Source organism: Neovison vison, chromosome 12, assembly GCF_020171115.1.
Source record: "Neovison vison isolate M4711 chromosome 12, ASM_NN_V1, whole genome shotgun sequence".
NCBI classification, from domain to species: domain Eukaryota; kingdom Metazoa; phylum Chordata; class Mammalia; order Carnivora; family Mustelidae; genus Neogale; species Neogale vison.
Window position 1 is genome coordinate 124,729,550 of NC_058102.1, and position 27,660 is coordinate 124,757,209.

The 27,660-nt window shown below is 41.6% G+C and overlaps 1 protein-coding gene across 1 annotated transcript in view; it reads right to left on the minus strand.

Moving 5' to 3' along the window:
* ST8SIA6 (ST8 alpha-N-acetyl-neuraminide alpha-2,8-sialyltransferase 6) overlaps positions 1–27,660 on the minus strand; it is a 149,226-nt gene that overhangs the window by 4,248 nt on the left and 117,318 nt on the right. The window contains exons 5-6 of the mRNA XM_044227274.1: positions 5,791–5,935; positions 1,965–2,077 (exon numbers count right to left, since the gene is read on the minus strand). Coding sequence (XP_044083209.1) covers positions 1,965–2,077; positions 5,791–5,935 — 258 coding nt within the window. The remainder of the gene's footprint in view (positions 1–1,964; positions 2,078–5,790; positions 5,936–27,660) is intronic.

Below are 27,660 nucleotides of genomic sequence, written 5' to 3' on the forward strand. Positions count from 1 at the left end.
ATTGCTATAAAAGGTATGTCAGAAAATAATTAAACATGGCACCTTGCAAAAAATATCAATCACAGATAATACAGAAACGCCCTCATTACTGGACAACCTGTAATAACAAATCTACCTTCTAATACAGTATTATTCTTTTTAAAATCAAAGGTGATTTCCAACAGAGCATCATAGGAGACTCTGAGGGGAAGTAATGGCGTATTGTACACATAGAGTGGTAGCTGGTAAAACCATCCATTCTTCAGCTCTTTTTATTCCTTCCACTCAGCTAGTAGCTCCCAAACTTTTGGAATGAAAAACAAACAATAATAAGCAGTTTCTAGACTGTTATTACAAAATTCTGACCACGTAGACACAAACTAAGTGACTTAACATTTAAATAAATTTTAATGACCATGACCACATCTAAGCCCTCACTTGCCCTTTCATTCTGGAAAGCTCACTTCACAGGAAACTCTGTCTCAGAAACATCCTTGGCAGCAAATGCAGGATCTGGAAATAGGCACACTTACTGGGGAATTCGAAATTAAGTAGTCGCTGAGATGTTTTTCTTTTTTAAACCTCAACTTGTATTTCGTGTATTCGCTCTATCAGGTAAAATGGATGGGTGGCCATAATCCTCCCCACAGATGTTTTGAGAATTTTAAGTCCATGAAAAGTCTATTACAAGAAGAATTATTTAGCTTCATTATGGCTTTTTCATAGTGAGTGCTTTAACTAAATGGCTAAATCATTTAGGTATTGGCCATTTTTTTTCTTTAAATATTTTATTTATTTTAGAGACAGAGATCACAAGTAGGCAGAGAGGCAAGCAGAGAAAGGAGGAAGCAGGTCCCCCGCTGAGCAGAGAGTCTGATCTGCGGGGCTCGATCCTAGGACCCGGAGATCATGACCTGAGCTGAAGGCAGAGGCTTTAACCCACTGAGCCACCCAGATGCCCCTCAGGTATTGGCCATTTTATCATGAATCATGAGGACCACATTCAGTGACTTGCTGGACTGTCAGGTCTACTGTTCAGTCATTACCTGGAGCAATAAAAACTTTAAATGAGATTCAAGTAAAGCAGTGGGACTGTGGGGAGGAGGGCAGTGAGCTAGTGACTGAAAGTCCGGCCTCCTTTTCAGCTGCTAAGAAACAGCAGCATTAAATCAATAAGAATCAAAGGCTCTCCTCTGATGTATGAAATCAGTGCCCCTGAAATAGGAAGAAACAGATTTCGACTTACTTTTTAAAGAGGTGCATTTCAATTGAAATCCAACCTCACAGCGATGAATCACCTTTCCATCATATTCTGAAAGTGTAGAAACTCCGTGGCTTGGCTTATTAGCACAGGCACAGGGAGAAACAAATCACTTCTGCTTCTGCATTTGCAAGCTAGCTGCTACTGAGATACAAACACTTTAAAAGACCAGAATCTAGAAGCTCCACAATTTCGTTTCTTAATTTCAAGCCAGAAAACGAAACAATGATGTTGTGTGGCAATACAATTCTTAGGTTGACATTTTCTCAAGTATTATCTGAGAACAAAAGTTTCTTGAAGTGCTCTGTTCAAATATATATATATATATATATATATATGTATATATATATATATATAAAATATGTTTATATATTTTTCCCTTTTTTCAGGTGAGCCTGGCAAATGTTGTTCTCCAGAACCCTTCTGAGGGAGCCATGGTATCCTTAATACACTGTAGCCTCTGACAAGTCCCGCAGTGAAGACCCTCTTTCACCATGATTTCAGAGTTTCGGCGAAGTGGCCAAAGCACAGTTTTTTTCCCTCTGGTATTAACATTCTGAGGAACTCATGATCCATTTAACACCCAGGAAAGTCTACCCAAGTAATTTGTAGACTTAAGCAACACAGCTCAAAGGTCAAAATTTACACAGAGTAGCTTTACAGCATCCCTTTAAAATACCCAACTGACCTTTGGTTTCAAGGAAACCCATCTGACAGGTCTTACCTAAAAACAAAGTCGGATTTGTCTATTTCAGCTCCACAAAGAGACTTATTCAGAATTCCCCCGTTTCCAACCACTGCGCACTGATTGTAGGGGTACTCCATGAAGGGCTGAGACTAGCAGAAGGTACAGAGAAACCATCACAAAATAGCTTTAGTTTCAGAACAATAAATATCATCAGCTTAATTCAAGCAGCTACATTTTTTTTTTTTAAATACACGTTAAGGAAAGAAAAAGAGCAAGAAAAAAAAAGGCAGAGATAGAAATGCCATAGCATGTTGATCAACTTAAGACTTGTAATAAAAAATCTTGTAAACCTGCCTTTCATTTCTCTTGAGAGGAATATACAGCATATCATAGACCCTATGGTGTAATAATCTAACAAATAATACATTTGCTTATAAAATGTAACTTAATGTGTCTTAAATCACACAATTAAGTACATAACATTAGACTGGCAAAACCTCACACTGGGCCTTTCCAACAAACAAGAATGTTTTCAGCAAAATAGAGGAAGCAATTAGAAAGTATCATGAAATCTCTATTCTTGGGCATAAAATTAATAGCTAATTTAGCAGAAGTTTCTGCTAGAGTTAGACCTTCAGGCTCAGGGAAGACATGAGATTTATGCCTGCCATCTCCACAAATGACCAGCCGCGGTACTGCAGGGATGCCTACTAACTCTCTGCTGACATATTTCAAATTGATTTCCAAGGTCTGAATCTCTTATATTTCCTCCAAGGACCCGACTTGTCTACCCCCAAAAGATTTCCCCTTTTTCCCAAGTCCTTCCCAGTCAGAAACACAACTTCTCCATTAAACAGTGCTCTTTGTCTTTGCTCGTCCCTCTCCCCGATGAAATGATGGGACCCTGAGCAGCACCAAGAAGGCCCAGGTCAGATATCACAGTGACATTGTCCTGATTTACCTCTTTTGTCTTTAGAGGGTAAGGAGAGGTCCTCAAGGGCAGAGAACGTGTTTGTGACTTTTAACTTCCCCTCATCTTTCACCATAAACCTCACATGTTGGAGTGTATACAGTGACATTTCAATTAATGCTTGCTGGCCTGATGGCCCGCCCTGGGAAAAAACCACCAGTGTTGAGTTGGGAGCCTCTTGGACCAGGATGGGGTAGCCAGCTGGTGAATATTCAGGAATTTTGTGAACTGTTGTGAAGCCACTGGTGAATTTAAGTCAGCCACCTCGGGGATATGTCCACCACTAAAATGAACCAACACTACAAGTCAGGGCAGCACATTGCCCAAAGCCAGTTTCCCAGCACCAATGGCAACACTTCAGGGCCAGTGCGGTTGTGAGAAGCCCAAAGGACTCCTGAAACACTAAGACTATTACGTGCTCTCAGGCTCCATCTGGGTGATGCCAAATGAGCAGAGAGAACTCTGATTCAGCACGGTTGGTTTGTCTCTAACAATTCAGAATCATATTGTAATCATTATACAAGAGATGCTGTTCCAAGTGCCTGACTTATTAACACATGTGAACCTTACGAGCATTTTGCTGCTGGGGAAATAAAAGAATGGGTTTAAGGAATGGCTAGCCAGTGTCAGAGCTGAGATTCAAACCCCTGAAAGAGCCCATGTTCTTATTCACCCCATGTGACACAGTTTCTCACATTCCATGAATACAATGTTAACTTAATTATGTACCTTATTTCTCTTCGTATCTGCAATTGCCTAGCAGAGGACATGGCTCTGAAGTCAATGGTTCCTAGATACCTCAGGTGATTTCAAATCCACTGTAATCCTAGCTCAAGATGTCTCTGACCTGTGTTTACTAAATGGTGCCACAAACAGTTCTGAATTTTACAGACTGGATAGAATGCAAATAAACTCTTAATGGTATAACAGAAAAGATGACAGAAGAAAACATGTCTGCAATTAAGCACTCAAAAATAACACGTTTTCTCTGGTTTCTTGGTCAACTAGGGGAAAAGCCCATATGTTTGGGGATCTCATGTTCAGTAAGAGTAACCTCTGAATTACAAATTCCAATGTTTCTTAAAACAAAGCTCCTAAGAAAGTGGAAAATGTGTGCTATGTTGAGCAAGTCCTGCTCACTCTGGTCAAAAACCAACTTTCCTTTCTTTTCAGGTAACTGAGCAAAGTGTTTGGAGGAAATGACTTTACGACATTCATCAGAACTGTCTATTGTCATCTCCTTGTTGTGTGTCCCAGAGTTCTCTAGCAGAACAGAACAAGGAGGGTGGGGATGGAGGCAGCAGGGCCAGAAGGAGGCCAGCTCTCTTAGAGAGAAAACGGAGTATGGAAGTAACACAGAAAAGTGGCCTCTTGCTTTGCTACTATTACTGTACTCAACTTCAGAATTACCTCCCAACCTCCAAACCCCCAGTTTTGAAAAATCAGTGCAAATTTGGGAAACTGATGCTGTTGTTAACTGCATACAGAATTATCAAGCCTAGGTTATTCTTTTCTAGGTGCCAACTAGAAGCTAAAAAATCCCGGTCTTTCCTCTGTTCTGGTCCATCTTTAGCAAGGAAAACACTAGAAAAAATTGCAAAGGTGAAAGAGTTGCTCATTGTGAAACTCTCTCAGGCCTTCTTGGATCAGGAATATAAATATTCTGTACTTATTATCTTTTCAATTATTGGTAATTTCAATGCCTCATGAGGGCATTTTTAGAATGCATTATGAGTTATTTTTGGTCCTCCTTTCCTTCCGAAAATTTCTTCTATTTTTTCCCTCTATCATTTTCTATTCATTTTTCAATCATTCCCAGCCAATTAGTCTTCCTTTGAATTATAAGAGTAAAAGAAAAACTGGCACAACTTATATGACCAATAAATTAGTTGAAAGAAGTCAAAGTTCCAACAAAAAGGAATTAATTGCAAGAACTGAATATTCTACAGTTGGTAAACTGCATATATTAGGTCATCCGAATTTTGACCATACTGACTTAGCTTAATTGCTTTTAATCAACTCATGAAAAGATGACCAAAGGTGTATGAGCAATGGGATGTTCTTCATGACAAAAATTCCCCCCAAGTTTGGATTTATATTAAAGAAGTTTCTTCTTGTAATGACACTGTACCATTACTCATTAGTTTATTTGATGACTATGTAATGAATGCATGTATACACTGGGGAATATTCTGGAGCTTGGGATACATCAATGAACATACCACACAGAGATTCCTGAGTGTGAGGTTATGTTCAGTGACCACAAATTCTTTATTTTTTTTCTTTTTAAGATTTATTTATTTATTTTAGAGAGTCAGAGCACAGGTGGGAGGGGCAGAAGGAGAGGGAGGAAGACTCCGCACTGAGCATGGAGACTGATGTGGGGCTCGATCTCACGACCTTGAGATCATGACCTGAGATGAAACCAAGAGTCAGATGCTTAACTAACTGCACCACCCTGGCAGCCCCCCTTCCACTGACAACAAATTCCTAACATATTTACTTCCCAATGATTAACCAGATAAACCCATAGTTTCTTGTGAAGGAACCAATTCAGTCACCAAAACTGACAACTGGAAGAGTCTTATTCCAGGTGAAAAATGGTCCTCTTCCCAAGCCCCAGTAGTTCCTATCCAGAAAACCCAAGTAAGCTCATCTCATGGAAGGATGAGTTATGAAGACTCAAGGACTTGGAGAGATTATCATGTAAGATATAAATACTATTCAAAATTCCCTTTTAAAATGGACCACTATCACCATCTTTTACATCAAAACAACGTATGGTCTTTTAATTCTGAGTTAACTTCTCTATCAGTATAAGTTACAACGTAACATGGGAAAAAAGTCATCTGGAATGGCAACACAAATCAACCACAACAAATCTTTACTCACCACTGGAAACATATTAAAAATATTCTCTCTAATTAGGATTTCATTTTTGCTTTCCACCTCGTAGCTCATGTTGGTCCCAGCTGGAGTGTTGTTCTGAGAAACAATGAAGTTTTGAGCGGCATCACAACAGGAAGCAAGTTTTGCTCTGCGAAGGGGAAGAATAAAAGGGAACCATGCAATGAGATTAAGAAACCACAAATAGAGGCTACAGTGGAAAATGCAAGAGGATTTTTGCCATATTGGCTTTCAGAAAGAAGAGAAATCATTCACAAAGTTGACATTTGTATCTCTTTCCACTCTAAGTGGTCCCTACTAGGACCAGAGTGAAGAATGCGAAACATACTTATGCTCAGGTAGGGACCTCTCACCGACAGAAAACATTCATGAACATAATGGTTCCCATGTAAAAATGTCCTCCTAATGATAATGTTGTAACATTAAGGAGAAAAATTACAGGATATACTGTAATTATTTTATAATAAAGTAGAGTAACTGAATTAAGAACAATGTTACAAACTGTCACCAAAGCAACATGTAGTCATTTACTAGAAGACAAGTCCAATAAAAGAAAAATCATTCAATACAGTGATTTGTTTCTAGCTTTACTCATATAATTCAGGAGCACAAATGATTTATATTTAAGGTGTTCAACTTCATGTTTTGCAATGTTTATATGTTGTGGAATAATCGCCACCATTATCAACCCAATTGACATATCCATTACCTCACATAATTATCATTGTTTTCTTTTCATTGTTTTGTTTGTTTGTTTTTGTTTTTTTGTGGTGAGAACAGTTGATATTTATCCCTTTAGCAGATTTTGGGTATACACTATAGTATTGCTATCCACAGTCATCATGCTATGACCTAACACAGGGAATTTCTGAGTGAAGCGAGGTTTAAGTTGCCATTTCTTATAGAAAGAACATAATTTAGTACCAAGCTCTGTTTCAAAACTTAGATGTTTTGTATGTATTTCACTCAATAATGTTGAGTGAAACATTATTAATAGAACATAGACCCAATTAAGTCCTTCCAGTGATTATCAGGGCTTGCCCCCAACCTCTAGCAGGTCAGTCTAGATCCACTCAGAATTTTTATTTTGTTTACATAATTCTCCAGGTATGCAAAATCCCAGCATCACTTGACAATTATTCCAGACTTTAATCAACCTTCAAGTCAAGAGATCCTTCCATTTGAACAACTCCACCATCTCTTAAGTTGAATCCATTTCCCTTGTTCATTTTTTCATAGAATCTCTCCATTAAAACACTTCATGTAACTGAAAATGGTAATAATCAAAGGGAACTTGAACCTTTTCAATTTGGAAGCACTGAGAGAAGTTCCTCTTCTTTCAGATTTTCCTCCTAGGACCAGCTTTTCAATATTTTAGTCATCTTGTTCCTCTTTAAGCTTTTACGTATTTCTCCATATTATTTAAAAAATACCTATCAAGGGGCACCTGGGTGGCTCAGTGGGTTAAAGCCTCTGCCTTTGGCTCAGGTCATGATCTCAGGGTCCTGGGATCGAGCCCCACATCGGGCTCTCTGCTCTGCTCGGCGGGGAGCCTGCTTCCTCCTCTCTCTCTGCCTCCCTCTCTGCCTACTTGTGATCTCTCTCTCTGTTGAATAAATAAATAAAATCTTAAAAAAAATACCTATCAAACAGACTCTTAACTACAGAGAACAGAAGTTTGTTGGAAGGGAGGTGGGTGGGGGAATGGGTTAAATGGGTGATGCGGATTAAAGAGGGAACTCGTGATGAGCACTGGTTGTATGTAACTGGTGAATCACTAAAAAATTCTACTACTGAAACTAATATTACAGTAACTAACTAGAATTTACATAAAAACTTAAAAAAAGAAAAAAATATGTACCAAAGCTGGATCCAATTATAGCACAAAGGACAGTGAATATTCAGTGAATAGGGCTGACATGCTTGTTGCTGATATCCTAGATTTGAAACTGGTCCGCCCCCATTTATTGGTTTTGGTCCTGAACTTTTGTACAAGTTCCTTTTGAATTTTCTCCTTTTGAAAAGATATAATGCTCTAATCTATCACAGTCATTTTGAATTATATTCCAGTCTTCAATAATTCTCCAGGTATGGAAAGTCAGGGCTATGATGTTATTTGTACCCTAAAAATCAATATTTTCAATAATATTTATCAGTTAATTTATATCATTAAAATAATACATTCTTCTTAGTTGTATTCTATCACCTGTTTATTTTCCCTCTTCAGAATTCAGAACCTACCATGTCTTCAAGATAGTTCATGGAGATTAACAAAAGGAAAAATTGAAAATGAAATGACATGTAGTCAAAAACATGATACTCAAAAACATGTAGTTTTTTAAATTTTAAATTGAATCTCCTAACAATTCAATGTGGCATATTTCAAATTCAGAAATCCTTATGTGTTTATCATTTTAAATGTCTCTTATGCAATATTTCGAGCAAAGGTAATGGAATAAATTCTCATTTACCTTTGATAAGTAGCTCACTTTCTCTAAGGACATTCAGTGCTTAAAAGAACATTGCATCACCAAAAAGCAGAACAAAACAAACAAACAAACAAACAAAAACCACGAACCAACCAAACAAGCAAAAAAAACCTAACTGTTGTGCCCTTATGATTTTTTTATATTAATAGTTTTTTCTGAAATTACATTCTTAAGATCGTATTATAACATTTTCGAACCTAGAGGAAAATGCAAAGAATTGGACGAGTACTTGAATAACTTCCAGCTCCATTCTACAATTAACTTTTTACATTTGCCTTATTGTGCAACCATCAGTCCCTTTTTGTTGTGGGGGTGGTTACCATTCAAAGTCAATACAGAGAGCAGTACGCTTCCGTCCTAAACACCGCAACATGCCTATCATCATTTTGTGTATCTTTTGGGGTGAAATTTACATAAAATAAAATCATAAGCACATTTGAGGAGTTCTGAAAAATCTGCGCACCCTTGTACCCTAATCTCCTATTAATATACAGAATTTCGCCAGCGTTCTAGAGAATTCCCTCGTATCCCTTCCCAGCCTATCTGCAGCCCTCCCCTACTCTTGTGATCAATTTTTATCAAAGATCAAGTTTTGCCTGTTCTATAATCTATTTAAGCAGAATCGTACAGTACATATGCTTTTGTGCAAGACAACTTTTTCTCAGCATAAATTCTCTAACGTTTCATCTATGCTGCTGTGTGTATCAGTATCTTGTTCTTTTTCACTGCAGGAGGAGTATTCCACTGTATGGCTGTGCCAGAATCTGTTCAGACATGGCCTTTGTACTTAAAAAAAAAAAATCACTATAGGGCGCCTGGGTGGCTCAGTGGGTTAAGCCTCTGCCTTCAGCTCAGGTCATGATCTCAGGGTCCTGGGACTGATACCTGCATCAGGCTCTCTGCTCAGCATGCCTCTCTGCCTACCTCTCTGCCTACTTGTGATCTCTCTCTCTCTCTCTCTGTGTCAAATAAATAAATAAAATCTTTTTAAAAATCACTATCAAAAATCAATGTGAAACACCTTATCACTGATAATAACCTCCCACGAAAAATATCAGTAATTATCCAAAATTTCATTTCTGGAGCTTGTATTTACTGATCAATGGGGCTCTTTTTAAAGCTTCACATTCAGTGGCAGAATTATAAATTTATGTTGTCCCTTCCCAGCTCATCCATGTGGTGGACGCACCTGTAATAGCCAGCGTCCATATAAAGGGGAGATGCATAATACAAACAGAACAAAATGGAATTTAATCTCTGCTATTCCATTTCCCATCTTCCTAAAGAGTCACTTCTGATCTTTGGTGACTCTAACGTCAACTACGTATGTTTACAATAATGGCCACACAGCAGTCTTCCCCTTCTTGTATAAAAAGCAGGAAATCATGTAAAAGGAAAAAAAAAAAAAGGACACTATTAGTATGTGATGGTTAACTTTATGTGTTGATCTGGGCTATGTCAGTGTCAGGAGAGCTGATAAAACACTATTTCTGGGTCTGTGAGGGTGTGTCCAGAAAGCATGAGCATTTGAATTGCTGGACTGAGTAAAGAAGATCATCCTGCCCAGGGCAGGTGGGCCTCATCTAATCTGTTGATGGCCTGAGTAGGAGAAAAGATGGACGAAGGCAAATCGGCTCTATGCTGGGGCTGGGAAATCTGACTTGTCTCGTCATCAGACGTCAGTGCTCCTAGTTCTTAGACCTTCAGACTCAGATGAGAACATACACCCCCACACCTTCTCCCCCAGGTCTTGGGCCTCGTAACTCAGACTGGAACTCACACCATTGGCTTCTCTGATTCTCAGGCCTTCTTCAGGTTTGGACTGGAACAACGCCATCATCTTTTTTGGGTCTCTAGTTTGCAGATGGCAGACAACGGGACTTCTCAGCCTCCATAACTATGTGAGCCAATCTCTCAAAATAAATCTCTTTTGCTATCTCTAGATATATCCTATTGGTTCTGTTTCTATAGAAAACACCAATATAGATACTGGTACCAAGAAGGTGGTGGGGAGTGGTAATGTAACAAATACCTAAAAATGTATGAATGGCTTAGGAACTGGATAATGGGAAGACTTTCAGGGCTCATGCTAGAAAAGGCTTAGAGTTCCATAAACAGGATTTTAAAGGTAACTCTGTTAAAAGATCAGGAGGAAAATAAGAGAGCTACATACAAAGCTTGCACCTTCTCAGAGAATGGTTAAGTGATCACAAGCAGAATACTGGCAGATATACAGAAGTTACATACAGGCCATTCTGATGAGGTCTCAGATGGAAAAGAGGGACATGTTACTATGAAAGGACAATGGAGAAAAGGCGATCCTTGTTATCAAGTGGCAAAGAACTTGCTTTGAATAGTGTTTAAGCTCTAACATGTTGTGGAAGGTAGGTGCTGAAACTGGGTATTTAACTGAGGAGATTCCTAAGCAAAAAGTTGAAGGTGTGGCTTAGTTCCTCCTGACTGCGTACCATAAAATGCAAGAAGAGAGAGATGACCTGAAGATGGAATTAGAGTCAGAAGAGAAGCAGGACTTAAAGATCTGGAAAATTCTCAACCTATCTGCATTGCAAAAAAAAAGAAAAAAGAAAGAAAGAAAAAAAAAGAAAGAAAGAGAGGAAAAAAAACATGTTTAGGAGAGAACACTGAGTGTGGCCAAGCATCTGTTGGATAAGGAGATTAGCCTGGGTGAGAACCACAGACTTAATCAGCCACCCAGCAGGAGAACTACCAGTTTGAACCAAAGAGGAAGGAGACAGCAAGGAGAAAAGGAAAGCTGTTGGATGGAGATTTTACAGGGTGGGGCCACAGAGCTATCTGTCTCCAAACAGAGGCTATTTTTCTAGTTGAGGGGAGGATGACCCCAAAAGTGGTTCAGGCAATCAGGTATGTGTCCTTGGTTTCAAGAAGGGAATACTGCTTTTTGACAGGCCAGTTGGCCTCAGCTCAAAACCGTGGGGGTGGGGTCACTTGGGGACACTCTGTGGTCCCTGCCCACAGAGCCTGGGGGCAGGAGCCCACCCTGTGGGTCTGGAGGGCAGGGCCTCCAGCAGGAGAATTACCTTGAGCCTGAGAGCTCATGAAGTTTATCTTGCTAAGTTTTGTACTTGCTTGGGACCTGCCATTCTCTCCTTTCCTAGTTCTCCCTTTTGGAATGGGGATGTCTATCCTATGCTTTCCTACCAGGGTATTCTGGAAGCACTTGACTTGTCTGGTTTCACAGGTTCACAGCTGGAGAGGAATTTTGCTTCAGTATGAAATGTACCTCGAGGGTGCCTGGGGGCTCAGTGGGTTAAGCCTCTGCCTTTGGCTCAGGTCATAATTTCAGGGTCCTGGGACGGAGCCCCACTTCCGGCTCTCTGCTCAGTGGGGAGCCTGATTCCCTCCCCACCCCGCCCTGCCTGCCTCTCTGCTTACTTGTGATCTGTCCAAAAAAAAAAAAAAATCTTAAAAAAAAAAAGATAAAAGAAATGTACCTCAACTCACCCATATCTGGTTTAGAGGATATATAGATGAGACTTTGGACTTTAGAGTTGATGCTGGAACCAGTAAAGATTTCGAGGGCTGTTGGGATGGAATAGATTCAATCTGCATATGAGAAGGACATAGATTTTGGGGGACTGTGGGCAGAATATCATGGACTAAACCTTTGCACTCTCTCCGAACTCCTGTGTAGACATCCTGCCCACCATGTGGTGGTGTTAAGATATGGGGCCTTTGGGAGGCGATGAGGATTAAATGAGGTCATGAGGGCGGAGCCCTCCTGATGGAAGAGTGCCCTTTTATGGGTCCTCGGAGAACCTGCTTTTGCTCTCTGTGCTCTGCCTCATAAGGACACAAGAAGAAGGCTCTCAGTATACAAGCAGGAAGAAGCCCCTCACCAGATCTCAACGTGCTGGCACCCTGATCTCAGTTTTCCAGGCTCCAGAACCAGGGCAGGTAAAAGTCTGCTGTTTAGTAGCCACCTGGTCGATGGTACTTTGTTAGATCAGCCAAATCTGACTAAGACACTAGAAAGCATCTCTTACCAGGGCACCTACATTGTCTGTAATGTGTTGTTCCACATTCTGCAATAGTAAACGTCCCACCAGATCAGCATGCACAAACCACGCACTTGCTAAGTACTGCATCCCAGAGCATTTTCACAGCAGGATGTATCTGATTCCCATGACCAACCAGAGAGCCAGAAAAGATTATTCTCCACTTCAGAGATGAGAAAACCAGAGTTAAGAGAGGTTAAGTGACTTGACCAAGGCACCCACATGGTAAATGTCTCCAAATTAGGTCTTTAGACATTCAATTCTCTGCAATTTACACTGGCATAGTTTATAACTGGAGGGTAGAACTCTCATTACGGCTTCCTCCTTCAGGATGCTTTCCATAATGGCACCGTCATAATACAGTGCTTCTCACCATGATGCTGGTAGCACCCCAGTGAAAACTTGCCCATTCACAACTCTAAGGTGGCAAGAAATTTACGTATACATGTTTCAAACCCTATCTAAACTGATTTGCTCATGCTCTTGTTTTATGTGACATCCAGGGCCCCTAAAAGATCAAAGTCCAAGGATTCCAGCCAATGTGCTGCTGTCAGAGGGAAAAGAAAGCCCCTGTTTTGATGATGATCTCACACTTGCTCTCTTGTACCTTCACCAACTTCTTCCACTCAATCCAGTTTCCAAAAGCAAAGTTTCTCCCCTCTGTACCCAGGAAAGAACAGGGGCTCTTTGTACCTCAGGAAGTTCCAGAATTGAAAAGAATTTACATGCTTCCAAAAGTGCTTAGCTCTCAAGAAGCAGGTTGCTCCCGAAATCATCGGGCTTAACATTTTTAGCCTTAGCCTATAAAGAAGGTATTGGAAAATGTGCAAATCGCCTTGGCATCACAGTTGGCCCAGCAGATATGCTTCTGAGAAAGGGATTTCTTTTAAATTGCAGAAATTCCTTTTTCTTTCATAGAGCAGGCACTGAGTGTCTCCTTAATTTTATACTACTACTACTACTAATAATAATAATTATTATTATTAGTAGTAGTAATAGTAGTAGTAGTGGTTTTGTTTTTCCTATTTGTTTTAGGTCTCAGGTCAAAATTCTTCAGTTCTAAGTGGGATGCTTCCTGGATTTCCATGAAATGTTAACGAGAGCCTCAGGATGACCGCGCACCAGACTCTAGCGTCCACCCTGAATACTAATGACCTGACTGCCCCAGCTCAGAGTTCATGGGCAGCTCTTCTGCTTATTGAACTCCCAAAAACTCTTTAATAAGACATGGAACAGGTAAGGTGAGACAGAGGGTACAGATGCTTTCTAAGTATTAATAAAGAGCTACCTTCTTCTACGATCCATTCTCTAAGATTCTAATGAGAGTTGGAGGAAAAGGAGTTTTAAAACCTAAGTGTCTGCCTCACTTCCAGGGAACTATTTGCCATCCAATCTATAATCAGTTGTCAGTCACATATCTTTTCCATCCCTAAACCCACAAGATGCTTGGGCCAAGCAATAGGTCAACTGCCTCTTTCCCATTGATGTACCCTTCTGTTGACCTTTGTTCTGTTCCTACCCTACATCATAGAATTCACTAATTGACCACTAATAACAATATCAAACATTTAGTCTGATATCACTATGTGCTAAGTGTTTCACAGATACTATCTCAGCAAGCTCTACAATAATGCTGCAAGATAGAGTTGATTCGTTTTACAGTTGAGAACAATTCAGGCTTATAAAAGGTAAGTAGGTCACATATCACATATTCATTCATATTTACTTAGGACCTAGGTAGTTATGGAGATGCTGAGTCTACACGCTGGTGAATAAAACAAATACTGCCACTGTCTTAGTGGTATGTATGATCTAGGAAGGAAGAAATGAAAAAAGGCTTACAAGGACATATTTGAAGGGTAGCAGGTTGTAAGGCCTCACCCCAAATAGGCTGCTTTGGTACACTGATTATTTGAGCTGTTTATTTGATACACAGCAAATGCAGGGAGTTTTCTTTGAACTCCCCTTATCTGCCAGAAGGAGCTCAACTGTCATAAATCCTCTGCAGGAGAGTTCCACCAAGGAGGGAAGATGGATTCTTATCACAGGAGAAGAAACTAGAAGTCAACAGCACACTGTGTTGTGACTTTGTTGTAAAGGATCACAACTCCCAACTCATCTTTCTCGAGCTCTCACCTTTCCTGAAATCATTTACTCTCCCCTAAGAGGCTACCTCCCCCTGATCCTTCCTCATTAGGACAGGATTTGGGCTTGAATTCTAAGTCATCTCAGGGAGATACTCTCTTTTCCTGGGTGTCTCCCATGGGTTCTACATGTTAATCAACTGCTGTTTGTTTTTCTTATTCATCTCTCTTGTATTATTACATGGGTCTCCGCCAAGAACTCAGAAGGGTAAAGGGAAAAATCCTTTCTTCTTCCTTATAAATTGCAACACAGTAAGTGGTAAAGCCAAGATTCAAACCTAGAATTCAAACCCTTATTATAAAGCCCACCTTCAGGCAATGGCCTACAAAGGGCAATGCTCCCAACAAAGGAATTAGGGTACATTCAGTAAATAAAATGTGCTTGTTTGAACCACCATATTTTACTAGCCAGTGATTTTTCTAGAATCTTAAAGTTCATGATTACAAGCACACTGTAATGAAAAAGTAGAGAGCACTATAAGCTCAAAGGGCCTTTTCTATCATGTAGCTGCTGATGTCACATGATGAGACATCCCGGCCCAGCCTCCATGCACATTGTCATACCCTATGTCCATACCGCACTGGACTCTGTGAGTCTGGGTGTTTGTATATGGGCCTGTGTGTGCAGCACTGTGATGTGGGGGCACAGGAAATGTGGGAGAGAAAGAATAATTTGGTATGAGAAGTTCAGAAAAAGCCATTCCTGGTCGGAGACCTTTGAGGAATGAATAAGATTTGCAGGTTTTTTGTTTTTGTTTTTGTTTTTTTTAAATATAAAGATCTATTATTTATTTTAAAGAGAGAGAATGTGTGAGCAGGGGAAAGGGGGGGAGAGAAAGAGAGAGAAACAGATTCCCTGCTGAGCACAGAACCCAACAAGGGGTTCAATCTCAGGACTCAGATCATGACTTGAGCTGAAATCAAGGGTCGGACGCTTAACTGACTGAGTCACCCAGGCGCCCCTAAGATTTGTAGGTTTTAGACTAACCTGTGACAACAGTAGTGTGTAGCAGCTTACTAAAGTTCAAATGTGATATGAACAATGTAATTACAGGAACAGTGGTTAGAAAAAGAGGGGAGAGACGCACTATACTCCCGATGCTCAAAGCACACTCGGTGTTCTTGGCTCTGTTGTGTAATCTTTGCTTTCAGAGGCACACTGGGAAGCCAGGATCTGGCTGGAGGAAGCAGATATGCTGATGGAGGAAGTGAAATACACGACAGGTGAGAAACTAACAACGTCCAGATTAGAGAAGGGCTGGTGTGGGGGCTTTAGTAGCTGCCTGCCAATATTCTATGGACCCAGAAGGAATCAGATTTATTTTATGCAAGAGTACAATCCAGAATTAGGACCCATGCACAGAACAATCCAGCACATACTCAACAGGTTCTCATCACGTGACAGTCATGAGGATTATAACATACATATCATTAAGTACAAATAGGAATAAAGCAGGGATGGGCCCTACCTTATGGGACCTTACTTACATTAGGAGGGACAGACACAAAGCATAACTGGTATTTTGGTATCATTTTAATATCATATGGGTTGACACAAGAGGAGGTTTTGATAAGTGCACAGAGGGAGGGCACCGCAGCTAAGCTGGGGAAAGGGAAGATGGTGTGAAGGTGTCCGCACGGAGCCCAGCACATGGGGGATGCATGGGATGTAACTGTTCAATGGATGAATAAGTCTGTGTTTGTGAAAATGGACAGCAGGGGCAGGAGGCCAGAGTGGAAGGCCAACTGGAAGTTATGGGGGACAATGACTAGAGTTTGATTAATGAGAGATTAAAAAGGCCTCCCTTGAGTAAGTGATTTTAGGGTACAAAGGGCAGGGTTGGGTTGGGAAAAGATGTGAGATCTACTTAATGGGTGAGAGACACATGAAGGTAGCTAGGAGACCAGACAATGGCTCGATAAGAAATCGTGCCAGATTCAATGTCATGAAAATTTTCACCCAAGAATTTTATGGTTTTTGTCTTTAAGTTTATGTTTGATCCATTATGTGTTTTTGTATGATGTGAGGAAAGGGGTCCAATTCTTTTTCTATATACAAGGATATTCCGTATTTTCTCCATCATTTTTTGAACAGATTGTCCTTCCCCCATTGAATGGTCTTGGCACCCTTGTCCCAAATCAATTGGCCATACATGTGAAGTTTATTTCTGGCTCTCCATTCTACTCTGTTTGTCTATATGGCTGCCCTTTCGTAAGGAACATAGTAAATGTGTTTTATACATTACACACAATCCTCACAATATTCTTTTGAAGTAGAGATTCTTATTTTCATTTTGTAATTGAGGAAACAACCTCAGAAAAATTAATTCCCCTAAGGAATCACAGCTAGTAACTGGGAGGCTAAGGACCGAAACCCAGCCAGTTCGAAACACTGGAAAGAAAATAATTTCCTAGAAAGACATTTTTCTCTGGGGAATTGAACCCAGACAGTTAAAAGCACTGAAACAAAATAAACTGATAACTCTGCAGAGTTGGAAACCATTAAAAAAAAAAAAAAAGACAGTAGCTCCATGACATGGTGCTCATCTAGGTCTTCCTAAACTCTTGATGTGCCCTCGTGGAATTCCTTCATCTCTCAAATATTTGTCAAGAGCATCATGTGTTCCTGGAACCATGCTGGACCCTGGGAATGTGCTGAGGAATAAAAGACACTCTGTCTCTTCCCTTGTCTTACATCTGGGGATGTTACAGTTTAGAAGAGAGGCAGAAAATGCAAGAAGCCTTCCCAGCAAAGCAATAAAGGCGCCTAACAATTTTCCCTCTATGTTCAAGAAAGAAAAGCCCACCAACCCCCAGGAATCTCTTTTGTAGAAAGCATCACTGAACCACTTGGGAAGAAAATCCACAGGAGGTTGTAGGAGCAAAGAACAAGAGAAATATGGTATTCATAAGCTGCTAAATTTCTGAAGAAGAGAAAACTAATTCAGAAAATATTTTTTAATTTTCAGTTTATACATGATGGGTATTGGCAGAGGACAGAAGAAAGGCAAGAGAGAAAGCACAGAATAAATCCAGACAGAAACCAAGAAAATTAAATAAGACACACAGGGATGCTCCTGTGGTGCAGTCAATTAAGCATCTGACTCTTGACTTTGGCTCCAATCATAATCTAAAGGTCATGGGATCGAGCCCTACATCAGGCTCCATGATGGGTGGTGAGTCTGTTTAAGATTCTCTCTCTCTCCCTGTGTCTCTGCCCCTACCCCCTCCTGTACCCTATCACTCTCTCTCTTAAATAAAAATAAAAGATACACATTAAAGCAAAACAAAGAAGTCTATGTGTCTGTTTTTGTGCAGTGGAACAGAATAGAGAGCCTAGATATAGTCCCTCAACTCTGTGGTCAAATAATCTTCAACAAAGCAGGAAAAAATATCCAATGGAAAAAAGTCTCTTCAACAAATGGTGTTGGGAAAATTGGACAGCTGTATACAGAAGAATGAAACTCGACCATTCTCTTACAACATACACAAAGATAAACTCAAAATGGATGAAAGACCCCAATATGAGACAGGAATCCACCAAAATCCTAGAGGAGAACATAGGCAGTAACCTCCTTGACATCAGCCACAACAACTTCTTTCAAGACACATCTCCAAAGGCAAGGGAAACAAAAATGAAAATGAACTTTTAGGACTTCTTCAGATCAAAAGCTTCTGCACAGCAAAGGAAACAATCAACAAAACAAAGCGGCAACCCACAGAATGGGAGAAGATATTCACAAATACTACAAAGGGCTGACATCCAAGATCTATAGAGAACTCCTCAAACTCAACACATACAAAACAGATAATCACGTCAAAAAATGGGCAGAAGACATGAACAGACACTTCTCCAAAGACATACAAATGGCTAACAGACACATGAAAAAATGTTCATCATCATTAGCCATCAGGGAGATTCAAATCAAAACCACACTGAGATAGAACCTTACACCAGTTAGAATGGCAAAATTGACAAGGCAAGAAACAACAAATTTTGGAGAGGCTGTAGAGAAAAGGGAACCTTCCTACACTGTTGGTGGGAATGCAAGTTGGTACAGTCCTTTCGGAAAACAGTGTGGAGGTTCTTCAAAAGGTGAAAAATAGAGCTACCCTATGACCTAGCAATTGTACTACTGGGTATTTACCTTTGGGGTAATACCCAGTAGCACTAAAGATTAGTGAAATACCCAGTAGTACTAAAGATTAGTGAAAAGAAGGCCCATATGCACCCCAATGTTCATAGCAGCAATGTCCACAAAGAGCCAGACTGTGGAAAGAGCGAAGATGCCCTTCAACAGATGAATGAATAAAGATGTGGTCCACACTGGGGAGGGTATGTGCTATGGTAAGTGCTGTGAAGTGTGTAAGCCTGACAATTCACAGACTTGTACCCCTGGGGCAAATAATACATTATATATTAATAAAAAAGGAATTAACAAAGAAAAAAAAGATATGGTCCATATACACAATGGAATATTACTCAGTCATCAGAAAAGATGAATACCTAGCTTTTGCATCAACATTGATGGGACTGGAGAGATTATGCTAAGTCAAATAAGTCAAGCAGAGGAAGTCAATTATCATATGGGTTCACTTATTTGTGAAGCACAAGGAATAGCATGGAGGAAATTAGGAGAAGGAAGGGAAAATGAAGGAGGGGAAATCAGAGGGGAAACGAACCATGAGAGACTATGGACTCTGGGAAACAAACTGAGGGTTTTAGAGGGGTGGGGGGTTGGGGATGGGTGAGCCTGGTGATGGGTATTAAGGAGGACATGTAATGCTTGGAGCACTGGGTGTTTTTATGCAAACAATGAATCATCAAACACTACATCAGAAACTAATGATGTACTGTATGGTGACTAATAATAATTTAAATAATAAATAATTTAAATAAAGAATAAATATAATAATAATAATAATGATAAAGTGAAACAATGAAGAAAAAAAACCCAGAAAAGCAGAGCTAAGAGACAGTCACACAAACAACTAGGACACAGAGACCCATCAAATATCCAGAGAGAAATGCAATCACATGATCCAGAAATAGTGGCTTATACAGACAGAACATTCGACAGAAAGGGGCCAGAAAGAGAACCATGACACAGAGGTCCCACTAGAGACATTAAAAGTAAAACATATGAATTTGAGGCTCAGGAATGTTCGTGCATGAATCCTAACAGTTAAATCATATGTAGCTCCTATGAGATCCCAAACATTCCTCAACATAGAAACTTAATCCATTTTCATTATAGCCCTATGAGGGCAACACTATTATCATCACAACTGTTCTCCCCATTTTACAGATGTGGAAGCTGAGACACCGAGAAGCTAAGTCTTTTGTCTGAGGTCACACAACCAGGACTCAGATCTGAACCGTAGTCAGCATCTGTGGGCTTTTTACCAGTGACCTACCCTTCCTCTAGATACTGCCTTACACAACACAAATCAACCATAGCAGAGACACACAGAGGGGAAGAGTCACTGACACAGCCCACTGAGCCACTGTTGTAAGATCTGCAGAGAAACTCTCTGACCGTCGTGGGAAAGTATCTGCATGTTGAGACATTTTGTAAATTTTTGATTAAAAATTCAAACCATGCTGGATCTTCATGCCTACATGCATAAGGGAATAAAATAAAAAGTAAAACAGTATCCAAATCCTTCCCTTGGGGGACCAGCCCAAATGGATACAGGTTCCAAGGCTGAGGGTTGGCCAACTGCCCTTCACAGGGTCAAGGCCAAGGCTGAAAGTTCTTGTCCTGGCATCCAATTTCTTGGGCCGGGAATGAAGACAGAGCTCTTAAGAAAAAGAAAGAGTTTGACATTGAAGAGAGCAAGTATGAACACCTAGCACCAAGAAGGCAGAGGCAGGACTCAAGTTTAGGGACATGGAGCAGTGCTCAGGGTAAACATATTTATTCATTCATTTAGGTGTACACTTATTCAGCAAATCAAGATATCAAGATCATAGTACTGTTCTCAGTACCAGGGTTATATTTAAAACAAAACAAAACACGAAGAGTGAATGCCAATGGAGAGCTTGTGGTGTGACGAGAGAGAGACCATGGAAAACAATTACATTCACACCCTCAGCCCTATGTGCAGTGGGTAGCAGAGGTGAGGGCTGGTTCAGGCTGTGCCAGGCCTACTGCTTACCACTGATGTGGAAGAACCTGGAAGGGTAACCTTTTAGTTCAATGGGAACTTCCTTTTGTGACAACAGGGTGGACCTTTGAGACTGGCATGCTGCCAGCGTGAGGTATAGAGTCCATAATTCGGGGTCTGGGCTCCTTCCTTAAGCCCTAAGGACTATGTAAGCCATAGAAACCTTAGGTGCTGCTCTGAATGGAATAATCCACTTGCTTGAGTCTTTAATCTTGTATTGATGTTTTGCTGGTTCAATAATAAAGCAAAGTAAAAGCAAGTTTAACAGAGTCCAATTGCATCGATACGTCAACCCAAGGACCTGGGCCAACCCTTGAACTGGAGCACGTAGGAAGGTACCCAGTCCAAACCTGGGGTGCCAGGGCTCAGCACTCCAGAAAAAGCAGACCTTAAGTTCAACATCAAAAGATGAGCACAAGTCATCTAGGCAAAGCAAGAGAAAGAGATGGAGGGGCGAAGAGTGTTTGAGAAACAGCAAATATGGAGTATGAGAGCCTGCAGGAGAGAAAGAAAGAGAGAACATGGAACATGCAAAATCCTGAGAGAAATTCCATCTGGCTTGGGAGACAGGGTACTAGGTAGGGAACACTGCAGAATTGTAACATGAAAAGTTTTGTAAACAAGGCAAGGTGAACAACTGGCCTTCTTCTGTGGGAAAGGGCAAACCACCAGAAGCCTTACATAAGGTAGTGACATGAGGACATAAGCATTTTCAGAGTCTTTGAGGAGGACAGATTGAGGGTCTGGGCAAAGGTGTTAGGATCAGGATATGGTGGTGGCCAGTGTTGTAGGTAGCCTCCAAAGATGGCCACCCTTGGCTCGTCCTTGTGCTGTAAGGACATGTTGCTCCCCACACCAAGAAGTGGAACCTAAGCTCCTCCCCTTGAATCTGGGCTAGCCTTCTGACTACTCTGACCAAGAGAATGCTGCAGACGGCATTCTGGGACTTCTGAAGTGAGGTCCCAAACAGTCTTGTGGCTTCTGCCTGGGTCTCTTGGAACATCCACTGTCTGAACACTTCCTGAGGGAACCCAGGCATCATGTTGTAAGAAGCTCTAGTCACATGCCAGGGATCCTCTGAAGGTGTCGGAGAGGGCAGGCCTTGAGGAACTCTTACGAAAGTCCATATCAAGCACCAGCTGTGGGAGTGAGCCATCTCAGAAGACTCCAGTGCCAGCCACTTCCGGACAGTGAGCATACACCCTTGACTGAAAATCCCCCCCACAGCTGAGCCCAGTCAGCCCATAGAACCAGGAGAGACTCCTGAGCCATTCTTTCTAGCCATCACAAGTTCTGGAGCAGTTGACAATGCAACAGATAACCAGAGCCCCAGTTAAGAGATAATTAGACAACATTTAAGAGATAATTAGAGGAACTATATTAGTTAGGGCTCTCCAGAGAAACAGAACCACTAGTCTGTCTATCCACGTATCTACCTACGTATGTACATATGTGTGTGTGTATGTATCTATCTAAAGAAATTTATTTTAAGGAATTGGCCCACCAGTTGTGGGACTGGCAAGTCTCTAATCTGTAGGGTACGACCAAGACTGGCAATTCAGGAAAGAGTGGGGACTGCAGTCTCGAAGGAGGATCCCTTTTCTGGGAAAACTGTCCAATGAGGCCTGCCCACATGATCGAGAATAATCTCCTTTGCTTGAAGTTAACGGATCAGAGAGGTTAACCACATCCACGAACTACCCTCACAGCAACACCCAGACTAGCCTTTGATTAAACTGCTGCACACGAAAGCCTAGGCAAGCGGACACACAAAAGGAAGCACCTTGGTAACTCAGGTGGGAGCGGTGGTGGGGAACAGAGAAAAGCAGATCGGATGTGAAACTGATGAAGTTGGCTGATTGACTGGAAAGGAGCCAGAAAGGACACGACACTAAGGATAACACGCAGGTTTCTGACACAGGCTGCTGGGAGAAGGGTCCCTGATGTGGGGACGACCCCAGCCTTTTCCTAGTGAAGCTGTGACCTTTCACTGTGTTCATTCATCCTCAGGCTCATTAAGGGAAGACGGGATTGCACCACAGCCGTAGAACAGGGAGAATGAATGGAGACCTTAGATCATGAAAGAAGCGGGTTGTGAAGTCTGTGAAAACAGGAGAGAACTTCCAGCAGCCGGTTGGCTTCCCCGGCCCTACTGGATGGGGGCAAAGCAGTGACCCGACTGACCTTTCCAGGCTTCTGCAAGGGCTCTAGTCACATGATTGGTCCCTGCCTTTTTTAAGTCGTCAGGTTTAAAGTAAATTGTGAATTACGTAAGTGTGGAGAACACAAGTTCTAAAAATACGAAATCAATGGTTAAGACGAATGTTAAGATTTCTGAATGTATTTTCTTTTGCAGGGAAAAAAGAAGAAAAAAAAAATCCAGGTCACTGCCCTTACGGTTCCGAGAGTGAGGAGAATGTAAAGAAGTTGTTTAACCCAAACCTTTGTTGACAGAATTTGTACTTCTCCTCAGTCAGAGATGTTGAAGGGGAGAAAAAGAGAGGGTGAGAAACCTTTTTTTTTTCTTTTTTCTGATGCTGTCTGGCAACACAGTTAAGATCCTGAATGTATAGTCTGAACCCTGTGAAAACCGAGCTTTATCATCCTAACGGGAATCAATCTCACGCGTAAGTGCACTAACGTGCTATTGTCCTGTGAAGGACTTCCTCAGTCCCTTCTGCTTACACCGCCTTCTTTCCTGAAGGGTCTCATGATTTCATAATCTTGTACTTATGAAGCCCAATTCTAATTGTATGATCCCGTGAAAAGCAATCACACGGGGCTCCTTGCGGGCGCAGGACGGAGATGGAAGGAGAAGTGAGAGGCTTAAGAGGCCGGCTGGGCTCCTAGTCCTGCAATGAGCCTGACTCAGATACAAATGGGCCCTAAGCGCTCCTGGAAAGCCATGAAAGGCCAATGGGCATCTCAGGCGCCCTTCCAGGACAGCATTCATGGCTCACGGTGGAATCCAGCCTCTTCTGCTTTCTGGCTTCAGCCCCAAAACTCAGCTCTGTTTCTGCCTGGCCTTGGGAATTGTGCACTCATTTTCTTGCTTTTTTTGCAGCTTTTCCCCATGTCCTGACGTTTCATCTCTGCCCTCTGGCTTCACCCAACAGATAAGAATTATCTTGTCCCAACCCTGAGCTTGTCACCCTTATTCAGTCCCAGTAGGGGGGGGGGAAGGGGGAGGTTAAATAATCTGGAGGAAGGACAGATGTGTAACTCTGCTCTGCCTGTCCTCAGGCTGATTAAGTCTCAGGCAACTCGGAGTCATTCCTGGTGAGACATCAGAGGGTGTCACCGCACTACCAAAGAGAGGGAGACAAGCCACGGACTGCTCACACAAAGAGTAAGTCCTTTTCTGCTGCAAATAATGCACAGGAAGATTATAACCTAGAAAGTTGAAGCTTAGTATTTTCTGCTCTGTGTGACCTATTTTCCATCATGAAAAGATCAAAGAAGTTTCAAACAGAATAAACTAAATAGGAAATGCTGGTCCTATGGGGATCCAGTCCTATGGGATAATCCACAAGAAATGCATCACAAGAGCAAAACTGAGGCTTAGAAATGTTTACATGCGTCCGTAGGCCAAGGACTGGAACTGGAACTATTCTGGCTTGACTGCCACTTGCGGACTTGTTACAGGTATTACAAATGGCAAGAGTTTAATTTATTTTTAGTCGAATATTAATTGCAAGCTAGAAAGATACTAAATGGAAAATAATAACTATCATGTATTGAGACTTGAACATCTAACGAACTCTGTATTTTGCATATTGAATATTCATCAAAACTCACAGAGGAAGGTATTTTCTCCTTCCTTTTCTCCTTTTCTCCTTTTTCTTTTTTTCTCCTTTTCTGATAAAGAGGCTGGCTGGGAGAAAGGGCTTAGCCTAAGAGTGACAGAGCTGATCTCTCAAAAAACAAATGGGTCTAATGCCTCCTGTCTAAGGTGCCTTTAAGATATTCTAGTGCGGAGGGTGAGCCTTGGTGGCTCAGTCCTTAAGCGTCTGCCTTAGGCTCAGGGCATGGTCCCAGGGTCCTGGGATCGAGCCCCGCATAAGGCTCCCTGCCCAGCAGGAAGCCTGCTTCTCCCTCTTCCACTCTCCCTGCTTGTGTTCCTTCTCTTGCTGTGCTTCTCTGTCAAATAAATAAAATTTAAAAAAAAAAGATATTCTAGTGGGAAATCAACCATTCACAGGGGAGACCAGATTTAAAATAAAATGAAAGGCTATGGGAAACAAACAGGGAAGGTCAATGATAAGATGCATGAAGCCAGCCCGACACTGAGCATGTGTTTCTGAGCTCAGAAACCTGACGACGCTTTCCAACCCCTACTTCCTGTACTGAGCCTTGACCCATTTTTAGAACCATCTAGAAAGCTTCGTGGTTCCTCCTGATGAAAATATTATCCGATCATTATTTTGCACTTTATAAAATACACGGATGCCAGATTAGCCAGGTCTACAAAGTAATCACATACACACAAAATAGAAACTCCTACTTGGGATCAGTGCTATGGAGAATGCATTATAGGACTGACAGCAGCAATGACCTCATCAGCTTGTTCAGGGAAGGATCTTGCCAAGGAAGGGATGACCGATGGGGGGATCTGAAAGATGAGTACACATGAACTGGGGGAGGCGGGGGAGGCAGAAGGGATGGCGCTGGAAGGACTCTGGCTGAAGGTAACGTGTGAGGTAGTAAAAGGCTAACGAAAGTGGAACAAAATGGGTCAGAAGGAATATGGTGTGTAGTGCGGCTGGAGGACTGGGTAATGGTCCAGCAACACAGGGCCTTGAGAAAGTTTAGTTTTTGCTCTGAAAGCAATAAAAAAAAAAATCACCAACACATTCCAAACTGGCTGGGGCAGTGGTGGGTGTGGCAGAAGCCAGTTGTGACCACAGACCCTACTCCCATTTAAAAAGACTCCATTGGCTCTTGTGTTGAGAGTGTGCGAGAAGGACACTGGTTGGTGCATGATGACCAGGATGTAGGTCACGAGAGCAGTACCCGGGAGGGGCAATGATGAAGCCACGGACAGTGCTGCAATGCCTGCCATCGGCCAGAAGGGGCGCCCACGTTCTAGAGAGAGATTCCTAAAACACAATCAGGAGTTGGGGATGGATTGGTACCGGCGTGAGAAGGAAGAAGTTGAGACAACAAATGGAGTGGCAAAGAAATCAAATATGAGAATCTTTCAGGGAACCAGAAATGGTCTGGAATGTCAGAATATTGGTAAGAGCGGAGAAGTCAAACAAAATGGGAGTGGAAAATGCCCTCTGGGTTTAGCAGTGTGGGGTTGCTGCTGACCACAGGTAAGATGGGGTACTTAAATAGGTGGGTGGAAGACAGATCGGGTACAGACCATGCTTTTTAGGGTTTGGAGGAGAAAGCGTCTTTGTGTCAGAAGGGAAACAAAAAATAAAATCGAGATGACCCACTAAAACTCTGTGATTTTAGAATCACAATGAATGTAGATTTAGGCTCACAATGAATGTAGGTTTCAAACCAAAAGAATAGTTTGTTTCATTAAAAATACAATGATCTAAGAATTCCAGTGATTTACAGGCTTCCAAAGGCATTAAAATGTTCCATTTCAGCTCTAGCAGATCAGAAGAATTAAGAGCTTCAAATGGACAGTCCTTTTTAGCAACATGTCTACATGGGAATTAAAATAGAGCTATCCATGAGATTGAACTAGCTGCCTGGAACACTGGGAGAAATTCCAGAAGCCCAGAAGGTATCTGCCATGAGTCGGTGTGATTATCAGACTGAAAAGTATGATGGGGGTACTGATAGTTTCCCCTAGTTTAGAGGGACACTATGTCAGAGGAGTTTTGCCTTCAAATCCCCAGCTCTCCTACACAGTGAGAAAAGTGCAATGGACTCTACATCTGGAATTAGAAAAATCAGACATCGGTGGTCGTCCTTAATGATTCCAGTTAGACACAGAATAGAAGGCAAGGGGTTCAGAAAAGCCTGTCCCGTAATCTTTCACATCTTAACATGAATTAGCACATGACATTTCAGTGGCAATCTCACACAGAGAAACTGGAGTTCTGAGGAAGGACGAGGGAGAAGCGATCTGGGGACATGGAAACTTGCTATTGTACAGTGCATCTGAACCCCGGAGCGCTGTGTTGACAAGCAAGAGAGAAGCTTTACAGAATATCAGAAAAGGGAGGGGGAGGGGGAAACCCGGGCCCCTGATGCAGAGAGGAGTTTCAATACATTCTTGAATACATATGAAATGTAAAATGAATATGAATGCTTCCCATACTTGGCCGTTTTGCTAAAGGTCCATTCCAGCTCTACCTCAACCCTCTCAAAGTGCTGCTCCATAATTCGGTAGCCAGAGAAAAAGCCAACAGGATATGTGATCCAGTGTTCAATATGGGATCAGCATGAGTCTCAGGCTAAGGGAAGAGAAGAAAGATGAAATTCAATCGGCAACTCAGATGACTCGGTTTTTCTCTTCATAACTAACATGTGCACTGAGATGTTTAAGCTGATGAAAGACCAGCCCATGTATTTGAGAATATAAGAACCAAACCAAGGTAAGATGAAATATAAAAGAATATGGTTACCAAAGCCCAGGACAGGAAGACAACTGAAACTCAGAAGTGTAGGAGGTCTGTGGAAACACTGGGTCATTAGACCAGAGTTTCAACAATGTAAAGAACCAGCCAAGAGAGTGTAAGCAGCGCAATAGAGAACAGAGGCTTTGAAAGGCAGGCCAGCCTATAAGGACGCTTATCTGACTCGGGTTCATAAAGTGATATGCTTGATATTGAGAAGAATTTGAAAGATGAGTTTTGAAGTAAAATATAGGAGAATCAGTGAATCTTATGTGGGTTTGATGCATTTTTATGGCAAGGTTTATATTCTGAAAACCAAGACAGGAGCTACTCCCTAAATGTCCAAGAGCCAGTTTCTGTTATTAAATACGGCAGGCGTAATGACACAGTGTGGTTTTTGTGGCTTCTCTAAATGCGCAGGCATGCTTATGGC